Source organism: Felis catus, chromosome B1 (genome assembly GCF_018350175.1).
Source record: "Felis catus isolate Fca126 chromosome B1, F.catus_Fca126_mat1.0, whole genome shotgun sequence".
Lineage (NCBI taxonomy): Eukaryota > Metazoa > Chordata > Mammalia > Carnivora > Felidae > Felis > Felis catus.
In genome coordinates this window covers 184,713,311-184,735,368 of record NC_058371.1, presented here as the reverse complement: position 1 = coordinate 184,735,368, position 22,058 = coordinate 184,713,311, and the positions used below count along the sequence as shown (strand labels likewise).

Genomic DNA, 22,058 nt, shown 5'->3' with positions numbered 1-22,058 from the left:
CCTAATGGTAATCATCTGGTGGTCCAGTATCAGCAGTGAAGGGACTGGGTTTGAATTCTGAGAACAAACAGTTCCTCTCCCTATTTCTCTCTAGGTATCTGACATGATCTCCTTAAGATCCCATAGTTTTGAATGGCTTGCATTTGCATAATGACTTTTCTCCTATTCCCAAATAGTTGCTTTAGAGCAGGTTTGGAGGCATGCTTGCTTGGGCTTAGCTAGAGCCCTGTGAATAAAGGTACAAGAGCTGCACCCCATCTGGCATGGAAATTCCTTCTGGTCTTTAAGGTAGGGCTGTTGGATGCGTGATGTGGAAGGCACAGCGTGGGCCCTGATCAGCTGATGGGGGTGTATATCCGGCCACATCAAAAGATGAGCTAAGCCCCTGGACTTAACATGCATCAGAAAACTCTTCCCTTGTCCCCTTTTTCCACGGAGGTTGCTATGGTGGTCAGAGGGGTGGATTTAGAGGTGACGGGGTGAGATGTGAACCTTTTGCCGAATCATTAGGAGTGTTCCCTTCTCTGATTTCAGCCATGGGCGTGAACATTGCCTGACTTTCACGGTGGCCCCTGATACCATGCTAAAATCTCTGGAAATCTCCTTGGAAACGCAGGCACCTGAGGGACCACGATTCCTCAAGAATCAGGTCCTGCTGGCCAGGGGTTATTATCATCACCCCATTTCCTTAGTTTTAAGGTACCATCAATTGTAAAATGCACTATTGATGGGATTGTAACTTTTCAGGGGGAGAAACCCCATAGCTTATTAATTGTGCATGTTAAATTTTAGGTATATCCTGTTTCAGAAATATTGAAATGTGAAAAAAAGCACATCTTAGAATTGAGGAAATCGGGTATTACTTACAATCAGGAATTATGTACTTTAAAACTTGAACTTCTTAGGAAGTTAAAAATAAGAAATCCGGTGATTCTGTTCTTCTGTTCAATTAATACTAATTTTAAGGACTAACCGCTTCTTTCTTTTCTCAGGGAATAAACTAATAGGATGTAAAAATGTCTCTGGGAGGTAAAGTGTGATGGGAGATGAGGTCATTTGTTCTAATTAGAAATCTGCATATCTGAACATTAAGATACCTACCCAAATCACCAATAGAGGAAAATCCCTAAATCTGACACAGAGCTTTTTAAAAGGATGTTTTTCTTAAATTATTACAGCTAAATTTAATTCCACTTCTTGCTTCTATTACAAAATTTAATGACAGCCAGAGTCACTTTGTAGGCCCTGAATGATCGGATTTCAGGTTTTTTTCTTACATTTAGTTTGATATTTAGACTCATTTATTTCTCCAATCTGCCCCACTGTTTTCATCTCATTCCCTTTGCTCTGTTGGGACTATATCTCTCCATATGGCCCAGTCCCACTGTCTCCAGGGAAGTGTTCTAGGAGTCCCCCTACCAACCGCTGCCTTCCTCTCTGAACACTTGGGAGTTCTGCAGCCACACCTGAGGCACTTTTCATGTATTGTTCTGCCATTATATGTACAGATTCTATTTCCCCAAAAGATTGCGGTTTCTTGTCACTACCCATTTTATACCATCTTCTGTAGGTGCTCAAAAAATTTGATGAGGGCATGGAATTTTCTAGAAGTTTTCAGATGGTGGGTGTGTTACTTTGCTAAGGCTGCCATAACAAAATATCACAGACTGGGCGGCTTAAATGACAATCATTTATTTTCTCACAGTTCTGGAGGCTGGAGGTCCAAGGTCCAGGTGTTGGCAAGTTTGGATTTCTGTTGTGTCTCTCCTGAACTTACCTTCTTGCCGTGTCCTCTCACAGCCTTTCTTCTAGGCTTGTGAGTCCCTGGTATCTCTTTGTGTCCAAATTTCCTCTTCTTCTAAGGATATGAGTCAGGTTGGATTCGGGCCCACACTAATGGCCTCTCCTTCTTAAGGGCCCGATCTCCAAATATAGTGCCATTCTGAAGTACTGGGGGCTAGATTTAGAAGGTATGATTCAGTCCCTAATGGTGGGCCTGCCTAAGATCTGGAGAGGGCTTGGTCTTCTGTCCTATAAGGACTCAAACAAGGAAGACACACCTGAACAATATTGGGAAGTATTTAGAGTCAGTGCGAAGACTGTCCTGACACTGAGGGTTTAGATGTATGTTTCGAGTTGGGATGTGCTCTGTGAGCAAGATTGGCAGCCTTATCTAGACGGCTTTACACGTAGAATAATTCAGCTTTCAAAAAAATAAGAAAAAAGACAGAAGAAGAAGAATTCAGCTTTGAAGGTGATTTTAAGGAAAACACTTAAGTTGACATCTGGCTCCTTCAAAGTGATCTATAAAATAGTAGGCATCTACGGGAAGTTTAACTAATTTTTAAATATAAAATCATAGCCCACAAAAGATCCTGGTCTGGTGCTACCTCCTTTTCACAACGTCCTTGCTGGTGTCTCCAGTGGAATAGCGTATCTCTTGCCAGTGAAATAAAAATGTGCATGTGTGTGTGTCTTTTCATTTCTCCTTCTTTTAAGGTACTTAAATTATGCCCTGCATTAGATCAACGTTTTTGGACTTAACTTCCTCTGTTCAGATTAGAAGCTTTGTTGGTAGCAATGGCCTGTGGACACCGTGGTGTGTGTTCACTGGCTCCTTTCTGGAGCTGTGCCTTGCACCCAGTGATGTCAGAGACAGCCAACTGCTGCACATGTGACTTCACGAATCCTCCCTACAACCCCGGGAGGCGGGTGGCCGGGCTACATGTTTCCTCACCCACCAAGCGGTAGCTGCTCATAAATGCGGATTGAGTGAATGGAAGTGCCATGTAATATACTTACTCCTTGGTGCCTCAGAACCCTAACTGCGCTACACGAGTCAGAAGCTAATACGCTTAGAGCTGCCTAGGTAAGGAAAGCTTGAACAAAATGCAAAGAAAATCCAATTTCACCTATTTGATGCAATTTTAATTGAACATTAGGACATGGGTTAAATTACTTGAGGGTCAGCTAAGAAGGTCATTGCAATACACTGAAGATAAGATCTCTACAATTTGATTTCAGGCGATTCAGTATAAGTGTTAACTCAGCAAGACTGAGGGGAAAAAGCACCCAAAGTGAGCAAGCAGATCTTGGAGCTCCGAGAGAGGAGTTTTATCCCATTAGCCAGACAGTCACGAGATTCTCACACTATGGAGTGGCTTCGTACCACGGCAGACTAGAAGCGTCACATCTGCTGGGCTCCAAGAAAACTGAGCCTCAGTAGACGGGCCCAGTTTCTTCACCTGTGAGTGCAGGGGTGAGGAGTAGGAGAAACCAGGGAAATCAGACTGAACATTTTATATGCTTCACGAGGACGAAAAGAGACAAAGGGCTTGCCTGTTAGCTTTGCAATTAATTAATTAACTAATACACAAGCCAGGTAAATCAAAGAAATTGAAAAGAAACGTCTCCATTCCTACCTCTCAGAGATAACCACCATTCCAAAGATAGGTTTTTGTATAAATAGCTACACAGACAGAAACACTCTAAAGTTTCCCCCATGAAAATGGGAGTTGGGAATACATACTATTTTGTAATCCTCTTTTTTTATCAACATCTGGACATTGGTTTATACTTAACAACAATAGTCTTATTCTTCAGTATGGATATAGTGTATTTTTTAAAATCAATCTCTCATGGTTGGACACCTAAGTTGTTTATATGTTTTCACTCTTGTAAATAACCCTATGATAAACATACTTAATGACCAAATCTATTGTCTTAGGATAAATTCCTATGCATACCTATATATACTTTTTTCTACAGATGGGAATCACAGGTTGGGTCTCCGAATTTCTTCCGTACAAATAAAACACCACGAATAATTGGTACAGTGTAGACTCACTCTGCCAGGATGGACCATCTCCCAAATGCCTTTCATACTTAGAACTACCCTTTGCGTATTTGTGATTGGTTGTCATATTGAAGAGTGTTGACTGATGGCTTTGGCGGCGTCTTTCCCGCGCTCCCCGTTGTGTGCCTGCCGTGGGGTTTGGAAGAGAGATGACTGACATCCTCTCCAGCTCTTGGGGAAGACTTTTTATTGGGCATATTCCGTACCCGTCACCTGTGACTGGTGTCAGACACGCTTGTGATAGGGGTTGGTCTAATCACAGCGCAGCTCCGGACTTCAGTCTTGAAAAGAGCCCTTTGTTTTCTCTCTGAAGGCAGAAGCATGTAGATCTGGTTGCTGTGGGTGGCTTTCCAGTGACCACAGGGGGAGCCAGCCTTATGATGAGGTACACCCTGAGCTTGGTCCCTGGGGACACCAAGTGGCTGGATCTAGCCTGCCTTGAAGTTGGCCCTATTTCTGGACTTGTCATTTACAGGAGGCGCTACTTTCTAGTTATTACTTGTGCCATTTTGAGTCAGTGTTTTTTGTAGCCTAACAAATGCAGCCATGGAGGACAGAGTCTAACACCTATCTTCCACATTTATCTTTCCAGCAAATTCGGTCAATTTCTTATTTTATATGTTTCACCTATTTTATGACTTCAAAATAGATCTCTCAAAATAACAGTCACTCAGATGGCCTAGTTTAGTCACATTCCACATGGTTCCGTCTTCCGTTCCTGTATCCAGTGACTCCCACATATCTGCTCAGGCCCTGACTTTCCCCTCCCTCAAACCTGCAGTTCCAGCTTCCTGTCGGCTACCACAGATTTTCACACCGGACCAACACCCGAGCACAGTCGTCACTCACTCAATCCTTTGCCCCGGTCTGCTTGCCCCGGCTTCCCCTTCAGACTTCTCTCATTACCTCCTCCCTAATCTGGCAATGACCATTTCTCGATCCCTGAGTCTGCATGCCTCAATATCCCTACCTTAGTCTTGACTAATCCCTCACTTTCATTCCCTCAGTCAATTCACTAATCAGTTCTTATTATCCTACTTCAGAAACGTCTCTGGAATTGTGCCTCCCCCAACCCCTACCTAGTCTTCCTGCCGTCTTTACCTTCTAACTCATCATCACCCCTGGCACAAGAATTAAGGTCTTGAGTAACCAATGAACCGGTGTGATGCTGTTAACAATATGCCCCCCTCCCGATCCGTTGGCAGCTGTCTGGCCCTTCAAACTTCAACCCTGTACCATTACAACACGTGCAAGGATGTCCAGCATGAGCTAGCCCAAGGGGTGCAGTGGTCAAACAGACTAGCTACCAAAATGTTCATTCAAAAACACCTAGTTCTTGCATTTTTTTCCCCCTCGAGCACTAGGAAGAGGATGTACAGAGCATGGAAATTCTTCTTAGACTATTTTCTCTTCCATTTTCTTCACACACACACACTCCCCCCCACCCCACCCCATGCATTTCTATCTCCTTAAAAAGCACCTGGGCATTCTTCCCTTTTCCTGTTGATGCTGTGCCACAGAAGCACAAGTAAACCAATTTGCCAAAGCAGTGTTTCCCTTAGAGAACGGGGAGGGCCAAGAAAAGGAGTGGGTGAGACCCAAATCTCCTTTATGGGACAGAGAGAAAAAGGCTGGAAACACTGTTAGTGGCGACTTTGATTTCCAGCGCCCCCCACTCCCACCAGGACACGCGACGTGCTATGGCCACATAACATCGTTTGCTGTTTCCTGGCCACGTCTGGAACCCCACACCTACACCGTTTCCTGTGCTGTAATACCTTCCGGGAAGTTCTCTGGGAATGCTTCTACTCTCCCCTGTCTGCTAGCACCGAGTGACTCCTCCACTGACAGTCCTTTTCATGTGCTGTAGGAGGGTTCAGAATCAGGATAACTTCAATTTTAAGAAAATGGGCATTCAATTTTAAGAATGTTAAGTGGATAGACACTGCCCCCCCCACCCCCAGTATCCAGATTATCTATCACTGCTACCGCAGAACGTTAACACCTGAAAACGCACTTCGTAGATACCAAAGGTAAGTCCGTTTTCACGTTCAAAATGTTGCCTCCAGAAGAATTTGGGGGTCATGCTAAACTGCAGCAAAGGCAAGGGAAAAAGCCTACCTCTGAGAGGGGGCAGGGTAAGCATCAGATAGGAGTCAAGAACAGTGCCACAAAACAAGTGCTTCAAATCTTTGTTGCTGAAGGAATTAGTCTACCTCTGGTACTTCCCAGGGGATATCCAGAGAGAAGGCAAGACGATAGGGCTTGTGAAAGTTGGAAGGTTCTATCGCTTCTCTCTCCTTCCAGCAAGGGAAAGAAGTGAAAGGTAGATGGGTTTTCTACCAGAGATTTTTAAGTTCCAGAATCACAGGACGATCCGGTCCCATTCTCTTAACCAGAGTCCTAACTTCTGTGAACTTTTTGAACATGCTGACCTTTACATTTGTCCTGCACAAAGAGACATCTTACAAGTTGGCCAAGCTGACCGGTAAGCCTTTTAGGGCACAGCCCATGCCCCGTGCGTTTGCGGATCCCAGATACTTTGTCCTAGTAGATCCTCGGGTAGCTCCGAGGCCACAGCCCCCATTTTTTACGGTGGGGCTACTCCCACCAATAAACTGTTGACGCTTAATGGGATAATCGGGATATATGCCTACTCAGAGGTTTTGGAGCAGGGCCCTCCCACCTTGGCTGCAAACTGGGATCACCTAGAATTTTAATATATATTGGGTCGCATTCCGTATCAATTCTCTTTTAATTGGTCTGGGCTGCTACCGGGGCGGGGTTAAAAAAAAATCTCTCCAGGTGATTCTAACCGGGACTGAAAACAACCCGTTTACAGGCTGTCAATGCAGGCCCCGGCCGATGAGGACCAAAAGTTTGCGCTCCTTTTCTTACCCCCGCAGTCCCTGAGGCCTCGCTCCCAAACCTACGCCTGCGCATCGACGCCGAGGGGCGAATTTCGGGGAAACGGGCCGGGGCCGGCGGGCGCGCGCACACGCTTGTGACCACGCCTCGCCTACGAGCAGGCGTGTGGCCTCGGGGGCGCGCTCGCGCGCCCTCCGCCCGCGCCGCCTGGTCCTCTCGCGAGGAAGTCCGGGCGCCGGAAGTGCCCGGAGCGCGCGGCGGCGGCGGCGGCGCGGTGCGCAGGTTCGGGCGTGCGGTGGGTGGAGGGAGGGAGAGGGCTCCCGGGCCGCGTGGGCCGCTGAGGGGGCGGGTCTCGCAGGTACCGCCGGGGTCGGAGCTCTCCGGCGAGGCCCGAGGGCGGGGCGGCTGCGGGAGGCCCCTGCCGGCCTCCGACTGGGGTGTCATTGCGGGGCCGCCCCCATGTTGCGTTTTCCGACCTGTTTCCCATCCTTCCGGGTGGTGGGAGAGAAGCAGCTGCCGCAGGAGATCATTTTCCTGGTCTGGTCACCCAAGCGGGATCTCATCGCTTTGGCCAACACGGCGGGCGAGGTGAGTGAGCCCGACCTGACAGCGAGCGCGTTGCAGACTGCCCCAGCCTCAGTTTCCCGTTCTGTGGACTTGCCGGGCCGCCTGTGTACCACGCCCTTTCCAAGCAGCTGTGAACCTTAAGTGAAAGTGTAAGGGCCCCTATAAGGGAAGGATCATTGATGGGCCCATTTTCCGTATTCCGTGGCAAAAACAACAGTTTTCGCACAGTGCTGCATTCCCAAGTGTCCTTGAGTCATTTATTTGTTAAATGGGCTTTTTAAAAGCCCATAATGCATCACTCATGAACCAGACATAGTAGTAGAGCCACAGACCTTACCCTAAATTTGCTTAGGGTTTAGTAACAGAAGAAAGAAGAGTTACTGTCATCCTGTAGCTGCAAATGTGCGTGCATGTAGCCGCCACAGAGGACGTGTTTCAAAATCTAGAATCTGTTGTCCAAGCTCTATACTGTGGGTCGGATAGCTACCTCCTGGTAAAAATACCTTTAAATTTAGCAAGAGAGTGAAAGGTCCCTGAGTGTCCTCAGTGGGCATTTCTTGTTTGTAGCTTCATCAAGTCTAAATCCGCTGTGTCTGCCTTTCTCCCGAGAGTTTTTAATTACCTGGCAGCCATTGTGTAAGGAAACCTTCAGCTGTGCATCTTTCCTCCTTTGGCCTTTTGGCACGTTTCCTGATGGTTGCCTGGCCAGGTGGGAGTTGTGTTGTGTGCAGACAAGCTTGGAAACTAGGTGGTAAGGAACACTTAGCAGCCTGCAAAGCTGCACCACTATAATGACTCCTAATGACTTCTCACCGGGTACGCATGTCTCCTCTCTCAAGTCCCTCCATGAAATCTTCTGGTCTCTCTCCTTTGCCACTGTCCCTCAGAAATCCTCATGGTCTAGAGAGGATTGCAGGCAGTACAGCCACACAGCTCCTAGTGTAGGAGGGACGGGCGAGAATGGGGCCTGAGTGCGACTAGGTGTGTGGGTGTAATAGTGGGCACTTGTTTCCATGTTCTCAGTGAAGAAGAAAGAGCGCTGTGTAGGATGGAGAAGAAAATATTGGAAGTTTGGGGAGAAAGGGGTATGAAAGGCTGACAAGGCAAGTGGACTAGGGAAGTGTAGTAAGATTGCTGGTCAGTATTAAGAGCCACGGGGGGGGGGGGGGCGGCGCCTGGGTGGCGCAGTCGGTTAAGCGTCCGACTTCAGCCAGGTCACGTTCTCGCGGTCCGTGAGTTCGAGCCCCGCGTCAGGCTCTGGGCTGATGGCTCAGAGCCTGGAGCCTGTTTCCGATTCTGTGTCTCCCTCTCTCTCTGCCCCTCCCCCGTTCATGCTCTGTCTCTCTCTGTCCCAAAAATAAATAAATAAATGTTGAAAAAAAATTAAAAAAAAAAAAGAGCCACGGGGGGTTGGTGGTCTTGTAGTTTGAGAGGGAACCTAGTGAGCATGGTTGTGTCTCTGCTGTTCTGTTGGACTGTGTGGACGCAGGCATGGTTGGGTTTAACCAGGGTTGTTTTGCAAGTGTGACCTAGCAAGAGAGATGCAAGAGAGTTAAAGTTACACGGAAGAGGAGCAATTGTAATGATGAACTTTGGATTCTAACGTGATTAAGTATGGAAGTAGCATGTGTGAGTGAGCGACAGTGAGTAAGTGGAATCAGTGGGTTGTATGACTTGGTTCCTACCTGGTGGAAGAATTGCAGTTGGTTATTAGTAGGGATGAGCTGGAAGGATAGAGGCACGATGGGAAGTGGGAGGTTTGGAACATTATGGCGGCACTTGTAGCTGAAATGATGACAATGTTAAGGGCATGACCCTGGGAGTGACGGAGGTGAGTTGAAGACGCCATCATTAGAAGAAAGGCAGTTGAGAACGGAAAAGCCAGGACACCGTAGCTCTTGAAGTCTCCAGGAAAGATGATGAATAGCGTTGGGGAGCATGAATGAGGCAGGGAGGAGTCCAGATCTTCCAGGAATGAGGAGAATGGCCTTGGGGTCTATAGATGACTGTAGTTAAGAGGGATAGTAGGTAGCATGATGTGACTGGGTCTGATTCACAGAGGATTTTAGAGAAGAAAAGTTATCCAGAAATGGCATCGGGCATCAAGGAGGAAACTACTTCATCTCCTGGCCGGGTAGTATGGGGAACATGGGGTAGAAAATGGCTGTCATCTGAGAATCCTGCAGGGAAAAGGTGTCCTTGGGTGAGGAGCATGTTTCAGAGAAGAGAATGATGATGAGACCTTAAGGGTACCTGACCGTGAATTCCAGAGGGCACAGAGGAAGCGTTTCAGAAGTGGGGAATGGCAGAGATGGGCTCCAAAAAGCACTGAGCTTAGTGGATGAAGGATTCCTTGGGAGGCTTGGCTTCCCTGTGGGGGCCCCTCTACTGAAGAGTGAAGGGCGTATGAGACAGGGCAGGGAGAGGGGAAGCTGTGGTGTGGGGAACTGAGACGGTGTGGAAGGGTCTTTGGGAGCATGTGCAGTTTTGAGGCCTTTTCTTCCTTCTTTTCAATGGTTGGATAGAGGATAGAGCAGGGGCAGCCTTAGTTTTGACTCAGTAGGCACCATCTTGACCCTCCATGGTGGGAATTTACCCAAGTGGAAGTGGAAATTTAGAAGAAGTGACCTGTCCAAGCTCTATGACCATTAAGTGACACAGCTGAAGTTCAATACCGCGGTGTCTGATTCCAAGTTTAGTGTCATTTGACCATATTACAGCTACCTTTCTAGTGCTGTTTATGTTATTTTTTTGTCATCATCTTCTTGGACAACCTCATTACTTACTAAAAGATAAGTCTCCTGTTGACCTAGAAGATAGGAAAATGTGTAGAGTACAGGATCAAATTAGATCTTGTTTCACCCATCTTTTTGAGTATACCTTAAGTTCATTTAGACCTTTCTAAATTCTAATTTCTTCTGATAGTAAATATTATGCTTGAGATTGTTTTTTTAAGTTGTTTATTTTTGAAAGAGAGAGAGAGTGTGTGTGCATGCACATGTTAGTGGGGGAGAGGCAGAGAGAGGGGGAGACAGAGAGGATCCAAAGTGGGATCTGCGCTGATGGCAGAAAGCTCCAGGAACCACGAGATCATGACCTGAGCCGAAGTCGGATGCTTAACCGACTGAGCCACCCAGGCACCCCTACTTGAGATTATTTTTAAAGATGTTATAGCAGGGATCTAGGTTTATTTCATCTTTGGAAATGGAGTTTTTATTTTTTGCCATTGTATCTGCTTCGTCTTAGGTATTACTTCATCGACTTGCAAGTTTTCATCGAGTTTGGAGTTTTCCACCAAATGAAAATACAGGAAAGGAAGTGACCTGCCTGGCTTGGAGACCAGATGGCAAACGTAATAACTGGATTATTTAAAAATACATTACTATTCACAAGAAGAATTTTGTAAAGGAATCTTATTTCCAGAAAGAATTTATTGTGCTTATTATGTTTTTATTGTATACTTAATATCAGTTTGGAAACTTTGTTTTTTGGAATGCTTTAAAGTGTTTTCATAGAACTGAGATTAATTTTACTATGTTGTTTCTTGGCAGAGATCTCTCTAAAGAGAAATCTGACTTCTTGGCAAAGATAACTCCTAAAGTGAAATCTGATGGAATATGCAAAATACTTAGGTTTTATTCTTTATGCTGTTTTGTCCTGCACTGATGGCCCAAGCTCATCTTCCATTCACTAGTCCATTCAGTGCCACTGTGGCCTTTTCTCCCAAAATTGTATGTTAACATTAAATGTATGGCTCATAAATATTCTGTCTTCATGAATGCTTGCCTCACCCGAAGGACTCTCAGTTCTGACCTCATTCCTTCCATTTCTGTATGACCTTTCTCCTGGTGCCCTTTATTTTGTAGCTTGTTATGACTTTGACAAGTAAACTCTCTCCTTCCCTGTTGTTTTACAATGACAGTAGTTATTTGAGCTGTTGTGCACATACAGTCCATACAGTAAGATGCTGTAAATTGTACAGCTTAAAGTTCATCTGTTACCATTGGTGCTTTAAGAAGAAAAGCTGAATTGGTTTTGTAAAATGATATGTATTCCACATCGCTCATTTTTTTTTCTTGTAAATATAAATGAGTATGCAAAAACACCCTGAAAGCCTCAGCTGTTTCTGGCTGTACTCCATTTATTCAGCTCTTGTTTTATCTTTTATTTTAAAAAAAAAAAAGTATGTGTAGAATTAGAGGGTTTTTATAAATAACATCATGAGATCTTGTACTATTCATCCCAAAACACCAGAGTCTCAAATATAAATCATGAAAGTCAGTGTATGTTGATTACACTGTGTATGTATACACACACACACACACACACACACACACACACACACACACACATATACACATATAGATAGATGATTTCTTAATCATTAAAAAATATGCTTTGTGTTTTTGGACAGTGAAATAAAGTTTTGTTAGGTAGTGATTATTTCAAGATTGCTTTAATTTGTTTTGAAGAGGAGACCTGGATTGCCTCACATCCAGCAAAATTGCATGTGTTGGTATACAATGAAACTCAAAGCCGTCTACTTAGAAATTCCTAAATTTGGTTTGTTATGAAGATATCAATGACTTATGTGGAGAAACTGTACAATATAATTCACTGTACAAGCCACAGTGAAAGGAAGAACTCACCTCAGTATTTGATAGCCTTGTTTCTCATTAAGGGTTAGAAACAAGAGAAATATAAAACCTTCTAAGAACCAAGCAGATGGAATTACTTCCAAGACAAGCAAATCTTGGTGATATGCTGTTGTTTATCTGTTGAGACCTGTTCTGTATCTTCCGCTTGGTAATAGGGTTCCGGTCCAGAGGCTTTGAGGTGTAAGATGTTAAGTGCAGCACATGAGAAAGTAGTAGGTCGCTCATGAACGTTTGAGCATTTGCAAATAAGCTTAGATAACAGCAAAACTATGTGCAAAGATATCTTTCAGTTTTTAAAATATTATTTAGAGGAAGGATTTGTAGGTTAAATAATTTCTATGATTATGATGCATTTGAAATCGTAAAACCGGACAAGAAGTGAAATAGCCCTTTAGTTTTCTGGAACGTTGCTATAATTTATCCTGATTGTTTCTTCTTGTTTCAGTTTTGGCCTTTGCTCTTGCTGACACCAAGAAAATTGTTCTGTGTGATGTAGAAAAACCTGAAAGCTTGCACTCTTTTGCCGTGGAGGCTCCAGTTTCTTGTATGCATTGGATGGAAGTGACTGCAGAAAGCAGGTGGAGTCCTAAACAGAGAACCCCGATAGTTACAGCAGGGCAGTCGTGCAGCTTCCGTTTTTTAACATGGAGACTTAAGACTCTCTGAGTGTTGACCATGGACACGTTGCATTTAACTTTGGGTTTTAAGTTTATCAAGATGACATTTTTTAATGCTTTGTAGGATTTTTTTTTCTTCTAAAAATGTGTGTTTTCTTTACTGGACCAATAGTGCCTGAATGGCTAAGATTTTTCTTTGCTTTTGTATTTTTAGGAGTTTATATCAGTGATTTATACTTTCAAGTAATAGATATTAAAATTACTAATTAGCAAATTGAGGTTCTGTTTTTCTTTTCACCATCTATTTTTGGCAGAGCTTTGTTTTTTTGCATCTTAGTAGATATCCTGAGTACAAAAAGTGCTAAAGTGAGCACTCTGTTCTGATGCTGAATGAGTTCTCTCTGTATCCATGGTCCTTATAGTTTCCTTGCTTCATGAAAATAACTTTTTGCCTTAGTCTACAATCAAATAATACACCAGGCTTGCAGTAAAGATGGTGTAAAGGATAGGTGGGTTTAGCTAATACTGAAAATAAAGGTTTTTTCTTTTTTTGTTTAGGAAATATGGTAATTTTATTTTCAGTAGCTTTTCCTTTCTAATTAAGTTTTAAGTTAGTATCAGATTAACTAAGGGTGGGTCTGTGAAGAATTGGATAACAAGGATGTAACGTGGTGTTTGAAATTCACTATAGATAAAACAGTGAATATAGCAAATTTAGATATGTGCTACCCATCATCATCAGGGTAAGCAAATGGTCACATGAATATATAGATGCTTAGAGGAGCAGAGTATGCCGTGTCATTTCTGTGACATTCCAGGTACCTGCAAAGTGTATCCCTAACATACTTTCTACTAATAATTTAGAAATATCATATGGAGATTCCAGGGTCTCAAAGGGCACCTAGTTTGTATGAAAGTGGAAAAAAGGTTTTCCAAGTCACCACTTTTTCACCTTTTCACTCATTTATTACTAAGCTTAATATGGAGGTAGAATTCAGAAGAGGGGATAAATAAGACTTAACACTAAACCCTTGGTTTGCAAGGTCCAGAAACGTGCTTGTAATCCAAAGCACTCGTATATCAAAGCACATTTCAAGAACCATTGGCTCAGTTATGATCATGTGACATTTGGTGTCAGGTGCAGCTCGTATTGCAAGACTTCTCTTGTTTATCAAGTTAAAACTTATTAGAACTATTTGCTCCTCTTGCTGAACACTTGCAGAGCAAGTTACCCTCAATCCAAGGTTGTACTGTATTTCAGAATACGTAGTATCATCTCATATACCTGCCAGGTTGTCAGTTCCCCAAATGTATATAAGCTGTTGAACCCACAGTTAAATGATATAGTAACTGTGGTGTTCTCTAAAATTATTCTTGGTACTCATATGTTCATAAATATCATAAATTCTTAGTATCTAAAACTGAATTCCTAGAGAAAATTGTTGATTAATATTTGTTCCTCTAAGTATAAAGTGGCTGGGTTTTTTTGTTTTTTGTTTTTTTTGGCAGAAATAAAGCCCCTTGTAAGTGAGGAATTTCCTATTTTTCTGTTTCCTGTTTGCGATTGCCATAATGACTGTTTTACAGTACTAAAATATGTGTGCATCTGTTTACTTCATAACGTATAACGTATAAAACTGAGTATTTCTTTTAAAAATACTATTTTTTAATGGAAAGACAGGTAAAATCTTTGGTATTTTTGTAAGGCCTCTGCTTTTCTTTTCAGTGTTCTGACATCCTTTTATAATGCTGAAGATGAATCAAATCTTCTCTTACCTAAATTACCTACACTGCCAAAAAAGTAAGTATCAGAGTTTAATTTCATCGCAGATTTCTCTTTACTTTTAATACTGTGATACTTTTCTCATGTGTTTTAAAAAATACACTTCTGTTGTTTTTACACCAGTCTCTGTTTTTCTCTAGTTATAGCAACACCTCAAAAATATTTAGGTAAGCTCTGCCTTTTTGTTTTCAATTAAGATAATCTTTTATTAGTTGAAAGATGTAGTTGAAAGGTAACCTAATTTATTTTTATATTTTAGTGAAGAAAATTCTGATGAAATTATTAAGCTTTTGGGAGACGTCAGGTAAATCTCGCAAAGATCTTAACAAGTCTCATGTCTTTAAGTTGCTACTTGAGGCAGAATTTAGGGTTTCAAGGGCAGTTCCTTTACTTGTCACGGTATTTCATTGCTGACAAACCTCAGAACAGTATACAGGCATTAGTATCATTTACTTGTTTTTGTGTGGTCTTGGATTGTGTCAAGTTTAATAATGCTATACTGTACCTTGATTTATTTTAATAAGTAAAGGAGGTAGAAGTTACTGGAGTTTCTAAAATTTAAGTTTAAATATTCCAAATTTTTAAAGCCCCTTTAATATACATGTAGCATCAGAGCCATGATACAGCCGATGGCGCTTTGTGTTAGAAAGGATTGTGTTGTGATTGAGAGTGTATAATGCAGTGGTTGTGAAAATACTGCATCCTTATTTTACTGTAAACTGATGCTTTTTAGGCTAGAGCAAATTTATCTTCCTTTGAAAAAAGGAGTATTCCTACTATGATTGAATATGAACTATCGGAGAATTTGGTGTTTCAGCTTTCCTGTAGGGGAGCCTCAGCTTGCAGATTATTTGAGAGCAAGGACAATTTCTGTCTCAGTTTAAGAACTCGATCTTCTCTGTTGCCCTCAGCTTGTTGCATTACTTTTAATTAGGCTGAATATTCTTGTCCTTGGAGGAAGCTCTGGATTTATTGAGCTTTATGCGTACGGAATGTTCAAAATTGCTCGAGTCACGGGGGTAAGTTTTCCTTTAAAATTTCAATACCATTTCTCAGAATATACCGCCCAGAATACACCAGCCAACTGATTCATGGAAAAAGAATGAGACACTAGCCTTTTTTTTCTCCGTTTCGGTTATTGGAATTCTTCATTGTTAAATGTTAGGAGAATAATTTTCTTACTAAGATAAAATAGTAGTCCTATGGTATCGATGAAGAACAGGGACTGTTAGTGGAATTAGTCAAATTTTTGATAACGAAAAGATGTGTGGGACACACTTGATGATGATTGAATGTTTTTGTAGCCTGTAGTCCGGGTGGGAGCTACAGTTTGTGATCGGGGTGTGAGGAACATCACAGAAGCCATCTTCCCTTCGTATTGGGTCTGCCGTGGTTGTTAAGTCTCGGTCTTCTCTGTTAGCTTTTCTGTCCTCTTCTTGCCATTCCTGAGAGGGATAGGAAATATTGTTGGCTCTCCAACACTTGATTTGGGACCTTGATGGGGGGGTGTGTGCGTGTGTGTCTCCTTGTGGAAGAGGCAGACACATACCTTCGTGTCCCACATGCGTGGGAGGAGCCAGGCATGTGTGTTTCTGCTGTCAGAGCTCTGTGAATTTTTGTTTCCTGTATTGTAAGCAGATGCAGCCTAGCAATAATACTAAACAGAGCAGGGTATTTGACTGTTTTACAGATCGTCGGTACTTGTCTTGCATTATGTTTATCTAGTGATTTGAAATCGCTATCCGTGGTCACAGAGGTTTCTGGAGGTGGTGCCTCAGAGGTTTCATACTTCCAGGTGAGTATTGAAACTTGGTCGCAGCAGAGAGTAAATACAGATTTGTAAGGTTTTGATAGGTTTTTATTATCCTTGTCTTTGGATTCTAATGGTTATTAAAACAAAGCAAAAAAATGACAACAGCTTGGAGCTTCTAAATCTCATATTTAGAATCTTATTCTAGTGAACACTGTTATTACCGTGGCCCAGCATAGTTTTCATGGAAACAGTGTTTTGATGGTTTATTAATGACCATGTTAATTGGCTGCTAAACCAGTTTATCTATGTATCAAGTGTGTTCTTAGGACTCGGGTCCTAATAATAATAATAGCTAATATTTATTAGGTGTTTAATATGTGCCGAGTACTGAGTGATTCATTGTAGTCCTTTTGAATCCTCACAGCCACTTAATAGGTAGGTTCTGTTATTATCCCCACTTTATAGATAAGTAAACGGGCACGCAGAGAAACTGCAGCACTCGCTCGGTGTTGTCCTACATTTAGGAAGTGACCCTGGGCAGTCTGGCTCCAGAGTCGGTGCTCTTAACCGACACATTTCCTCTTGTGGACGATGATCATTTAACGCTGGCAAAAACTTTCTGTGCTGTATGCTGTTTGTATTGTAGATTGTGGAAACTGTGTCGACTTCTCTATGGAGTATTTAGACTGTGCCCTTGCCTTTAAGAAAATCTTCCCTAGATTTTCTTTTTCTTTTTTTCTTTTTCTTTTTCTCTTTCTCTTTCTCTTTCTCTTTCTCTTTCTCTTTCTCTTTCTCTTTCTCTTTCTCTTTCTCTTTCTCTCTTTTTCTTTTTCTCTTTTTCTTTTTCTTTTTCTTTTCTTTAAAGGTTTTATTTTTAAGTAATCTCTACACCCAGCGTGAGCCTCGAGCTCACAATCCCAAGAGTCGCACGTTCCACCAACTCAGCCAGCCAGATGTCCCTTCCCTAGATTTTTATACCAGATAACCCAGCCGCTTAGCCTCAGGATGCATGAATTCCCAAACAAAAGTAGAACAAAATGATGCAGAATGTGCTGTGTAGGAGGCTTTCCGGTATTCATCGTTCTGTCAGAGCTTGGGGGGACCCTGGACTTCCTGATTCCCTGGAATAGTTGTTCACATTTGCTCTTCCTCTTAAAGTTCTGTGGAAATAGGACTTCTAGGATTGCATTTGGTGCTATACTAAAATGATTCATTATTTCTTTGAAGTTTGTAATGGATATTCTTTTAAACAACAGCTTTATTGATCGATAATTCTTGTACCATTGCAGTAGATATTTAATACGTGTTTATCAGGAACATACAGTTTTTAAAAAACTTTTTATATGTATTTGTAATCATTTTTTAAATTCCTCATAATAGTGTTAGGAAATAGTGTGTAATCTTTATTTAGCTATGGAGAGGGGATTGCTAACCTAGAGAGGGTGAGCTGTGCCTGGCTAAACATAGCCGATTAGAAAATCCTAAGGTTCTGTTCTGTTAGGCTCCAATGGAGCAGAATTCGGTCATCGTCTTTCTGATAATTTAGACCTCGACTCCTCTTCTAAACTGAGGATTTTTTTTTTTTTTTTTTTTGAGCTGGGAGGGACTTTTTTTTTTTTAATCTTTAAAAGAAGTGTGTAATTATAACTCACTTTATTTTGATTTTACAGCTTGAAACCAATCTCTTGTACTCTTTCTTACCTGAAGTAACGCGGATGGCTAGAAAGTTTACTCATATTTCAGCTCTTTTACAGGTATTTATTTCTGTCTCATTTTATGTGAATATTTACTCTAAGTTTTTAACAGTCTATAAATAAAACACAGATTTTATTCTGTAAAGCTAACTATCTGTGGTGTAAACATGTCTATTTGATAATCTAATAATAAATATCCCTTAAAGCAAGAAAAAGGGATTTAATTGAAAATCTATTCCCACCCATCTCTTTTTCTCCAGAAGGAAAGAAAAAAGTAGTTTAAGTCTTTTGAAAATATTCCTGTGAGTGAAATAACATTTTTGAATTTTAATTTTTATTGCAAATAAAGCATTATGGAAAAGAGCTCTCATACCAGTTTGCTTTTTATGCATAATAAACCCACCCCATATTAGCCTGTGGTGCTGTAGGTCAGTGTAGCCCAGCAATTTGGGCTGGGCTCAGCAAAAGGTTCTGTTGTTCTGGGCCAGGTATAGCTCATCTCAGCAGGGCCTGGTCATGTGTCAGTGGTCAGCTGGCTGGTCTCAGTGTCCCTTACTCATGATGGCTCCACATTTGTCATCTCCAGACAGCTCGCCCAGGCTTGTTTGTGACGTGGTGGCCTCAGCAGGGATGTCGAGTGCAAGTGGACATGTGTGAAACCATTTGAGGCCTTGGACTCAGTGTCAGTTCTGTTTGTTGGTCATAGCAAGACACGAGGCCAGCCCAGATGTCTAGAAATGGACCCTCTCTAGAGGAGCTACAAACAGTTGGGTCCTTCCTTTTTCAGTCTGACGCAGTCACTGACTTACCTGATGTGAAAGATTTCTGGAGATCAGTGTCTTTTTAAGGATTCTGTTTGAAAATTGAATAGCTGACTAAACCAGCATTTTGACAGTTAGTATACATGAAACATACATAAAAAGCTGGAGGATGTCTGTTTTACCAGATAAAAATTTAATTTCAGAATGTTTGATGGTTAAGTGATTATCAAGCATTAGCTGTGGTCTTCTCTTTCTCAGGCTGAGTTAAAAATGATTGAAAGTAAATTCTGGATTTCTTTAAGATAGTTGAGAATAAAAAGCATATATTAGCACGTTGATTTACGTCCATATTTTTTTTACTGTTTTATTATTTTTTTCTTCTTGATAATAGTATATAAATTTGTCACTAACATGTATGTGTGAAGCGTGGGAAGAAATACTGATGCAGATGGATTCTCGTCTCACCAAGTTCGTTCAGGTACTGTTGGTGACGTTTTCCCTGGAAGGAGTGAAAGAGTGCACGATGTCCTCCTTTGCTTTATGAGATGCCAGGGGAGAACTGGTCCGATTTGGAAAAGGCTAAGGTCAGGATTTCTCGCAGATGGCTCGGTCTGACCTCACGCTATTTCCCAAGAGGACAGGCTTTCCTCCCACTGGTACAGTGTAGGTGGGGACAGGTTGTGGAGTGGAGAGTGGGGCCAGGGGTGTTGGAAGAGCTGACCGGCCATTTTCCGTTAACTGATAATTCACGTAATCAGTTTAAATATGGATTTGAAGGAAGGTTAAGGAAAAGGAAGGGAGTCCTGCTCCTGTAATTTTAATTTTGAATCACACATATGCTTATCATTTTCAAAATACGCGTCATTATTTTATCCGTTTTGTCTAGGAGAAGAGCACAACCACTTCAGTGCAAGATGAATTCATGCACTTGCTGTTGTGGGGGAAAGCAAGGTAGTAAACTCACACTAGTTGCCCTTGCTTTTTCTTCTTTTTTTACAGTAGTTTTTTATTTCAAAAGTAATTCATATTCATTGTAAAAAAAAAAAAGTAGAAAATTCTGGTGCGCGAGAGTAAAAAATAGTATATATCTTTCTAGATTTTTCTATGTATTTTTTTATGTAAATGTAATCATTTTCTGTGTCTGTAATATATATATTTCTAAATGTATAAAAACATTGAATTTCATATGGTCAGATCAGTCTTTTCCTTTGCAGTATCTGCCTTCATGTTATTCTTAAAAAGGCCTTTTCCATCTTAAGGGTATTCAAAGATCTGTATTTTCTTCTAGAGTGTTTTTATGGTTTATGTTATATTCTATTCTCATGTTTCAGATGTGATTTATTTGGTTATATGCTGTGGAAGACTGACTTCTTTTTCTCTTAAGGTTTAGATAATTGCCCAGCGTAATTTATTGAGTATCACACTTTGTCCTTAGGGGTTTGTTGAAATGCTGTTTTAGCATTCAGTACCTGTTAAATGTAGTTCAGTCTGTTTCTGGACTTTATTGTTTCATGTTTTCTGTCCTTTTGTGAGTATAACAAAGTCTTAATTTTTGTTGGACGATTTCTTTTTATTTTGTTTAAAAATGTTTTTGCTTTGAAATTTAAAAGTTTTAAGTGATGCATTCACATTTTGAATGGAGAAGACTAAAAATACTTTTCTTTTCATTGTAGTGCTGAACTTCAGACCCTCTTAATGAACCAGTTAACAGTAAAGGTGCAGATAAAGTATCTTTTTATGTAAATGGCTATGTTCACTTGCTTAATTTTTTTTAGAGCAGCATGCAATATCTTATATGCTAAATATATTTTTTTCTTTTAATTAGGGCTTAAAAAAGCTTGGCCAGTCTATAGAGTCATCATATTCCAGTATACAAAAATTGGTGATAAGTCACTTACAGAGGTATGAAGGTGGTGTCGAATTTTTGGTGTTGCATCTATATGTACGTGGAGTCGGTGTTCCTTCATCATCTGGCATTCTCATTTTGAGCCTTTTCTAGCTAAAATTGTTGCATTGGCACTTGAGGGGAATCTCGGAGTGCCCAAAATTTTTAAAGAATCAGTAATGGTAATGCTGCAAATCATTTTCAGACATCTTTTTACCAGTCTAGGTTCTCTGTCTGGGCTTTTCTCAGCCAGACAACCAGGAGGTATATTTTGAAAAAGGGATGTACCCTTTTTTGAGCAGTGAAGTTAAATATGTTTATCATTTTAGAGTTTGCCAAGCATACTATTTGTACATTTAACACCCTGACAAGGTATTGATAATTATTGTCCTCCTTTTTACACAAAAAGAAACTGAAATCCAGAATGGTCGTATGGCTGGCCTGAAGTTACTAAGTGTCACAGTTAGACTGTGTCTCTGACCTTTAAGTCTTGTTCTGTTTCTATCCCCAGCTCCCTTGGTGAAGCAGTTTGCATATGAATGTTCAGTGTTTCACTTAAATTTTGATAAATTCCTTTATGCTGAGTGCTTAGCCCTTTCTACGTCGCCTGTCCCTTGGATCACTGCAGTGCCCTCTGGCCCGGTTTCCGGTCCACAAGGACATTCGTGCCCCTCAAATCTATTCCCCACAGTAGTTCTGATCATGTCACTCTTACTTAAAAACCTCCAGTGCTTTCTTGTGGCTCTTAGGACCTAAACCTTTGCGTGGCCTTTAACACGCCTGCCTCTCTGCTTCATGCACACTGGTGACCTTCTCAGACTTGACATTTTTTCTTCCTACCCAGGGCTTCTCTGCATCTGTCTTGCCTTCTGGGATGCTGCCACCCAGTTCTTACTCAGACTCTTTAGGTCTCAGCTCAAATACCACTTTTTCTGAGAAGTCTTTCCCAATTCCCCAAATTAGGTTATTTCATTACACCTGCATCGTATGCATTTCGTCCAAGGCATTTATGGTAGTTGGAATGATACCCTGCCTGACTGTGTGGCCGTGACTGTCCTCCCCCTTAGACTGTCAGTGCCATGAGGTTTTGTTCACTATTATGTCCCTAGCACGTAGCACAGTGCCTGACCTGAAGTCGGAGCTTAAACAATATTTGTTGAATGTTACACTGATGGCTTTTGGGTGAATAAGATGGCCACATGACTGTCTTAAAAGTGCCAGGGCTGACTGTGGAACATAATTTGATCTTACAGAATTTAACTTTGTGGTCATATATTCATCTCAGTCACGATGACCGAATGATTCTGCTACCGTCTTAGAGAAAATTTTGAGAAATAATTACTTCTCATAGAAAGAAAATTAAGGTTGCTTTCAGTTTTTATTTCTGGAAATTTAGACATGTTTAGGGAAGGTAGCCGGTGTCTGCCACCTTGATGATGGTAGTGACAGTAATTTATTTCTGCTCCATTTTGATAGTGGCTCCGAGTCTTTATTGTACCATTTGAGTGAACTGAAAGGAATGGCTTCATGGAAGCAAAAATACGAACCTCTTGGACTGGATGCTGCAGGAATCGAAGGTAACTTAATTGTTCCATAGAATACATTAAACACGCTTT

At 41.6% G+C, this 22,058-nt stretch overlaps 2 protein-coding genes across 6 annotated transcripts in view; one reads left to right on the top strand and one right to left on the bottom strand.

The window, feature by feature from the left end:
• Positions 1-2,906: 2,906 nt before the first annotated feature.
• On the bottom strand, positions 2,907-7,168 carry LOC109499240 (Y-box-binding protein 2-like). Of its 4 annotated transcripts, none has more exons than XM_045056519.1 (3): positions 6,755-7,168; positions 5,635-5,720; positions 2,907-3,245 (listed from the first exon to the last, which is right to left on the bottom strand). In XM_045056519.1, the coding sequence occupies exons 1-2, from the start codon at positions 7,166-7,168 to the stop codon at positions 5,679-5,681; spliced, it is 456 nt and encodes a 151-aa protein (XP_044912454.1). In that variant the 3' UTR covers positions 2,907-3,245; positions 5,635-5,678. The 4 variants fall into 4 exon arrangements, 2 of the variants coding, with proteins under 2 accessions (XP_044912454.1, XP_044912453.1); XR_002156470.3 differs by having other exon boundaries at positions 5,635-5,747; XM_045056518.1 differs by lacking the exon at positions 5,635-5,720.
• ANAPC4 (anaphase promoting complex subunit 4) overlaps positions 7,045-22,058 on the top strand; it is a 33,952-nt gene continuing 18,938 nt past the window's right edge. For both annotated transcript variants that reach the window (XM_023253240.2, XM_023253239.2), the window contains exons 1-14: positions 7,045-7,312; positions 10,538-10,643; positions 12,395-12,527; positions 14,293-14,367; positions 14,490-14,516; positions 14,609-14,653; positions 15,284-15,368; positions 16,040-16,144; positions 17,773-17,856; positions 18,949-19,035; positions 19,444-19,508; positions 20,231-20,273; positions 20,383-20,459; positions 21,919-22,019. In XM_023253240.2, coding sequence (XP_023109008.1) covers positions 7,184-7,312; positions 10,538-10,643; positions 12,395-12,527; positions 14,293-14,367; positions 14,490-14,516; positions 14,609-14,653; positions 15,284-15,368; positions 16,040-16,144; positions 17,773-17,856; positions 18,949-19,035; positions 19,444-19,508; positions 20,231-20,273; positions 20,383-20,459; positions 21,919-22,019 — 1,162 coding nt within the window. In that variant the 5' untranslated portion in view covers positions 7,045-7,183. The remainder of the gene's footprint in view (positions 7,313-10,537; positions 10,644-12,394; positions 12,528-14,292; positions 14,368-14,489; positions 14,517-14,608; positions 14,654-15,283; positions 15,369-16,039; positions 16,145-17,772; positions 17,857-18,948; positions 19,036-19,443; positions 19,509-20,230; positions 20,274-20,382; positions 20,460-21,918; positions 22,020-22,058) is intronic.

Coding starts and splice junctions, on each gene's coding strand:
- LOC109499240 (XM_045056518.1), bottom strand. CDS start 7,168: ATGACACCCCAGTCGGAGGCCGGCAGGGGCCTCCCGCAGCCGCCCCGC. Junction 3,246..6,754: donor AGGCCTCAGGGACTGCGGGG/GTAAGAAAAGGA, acceptor CTGCACTCACAG/GTGAAGAAACTGGGCCCGTC.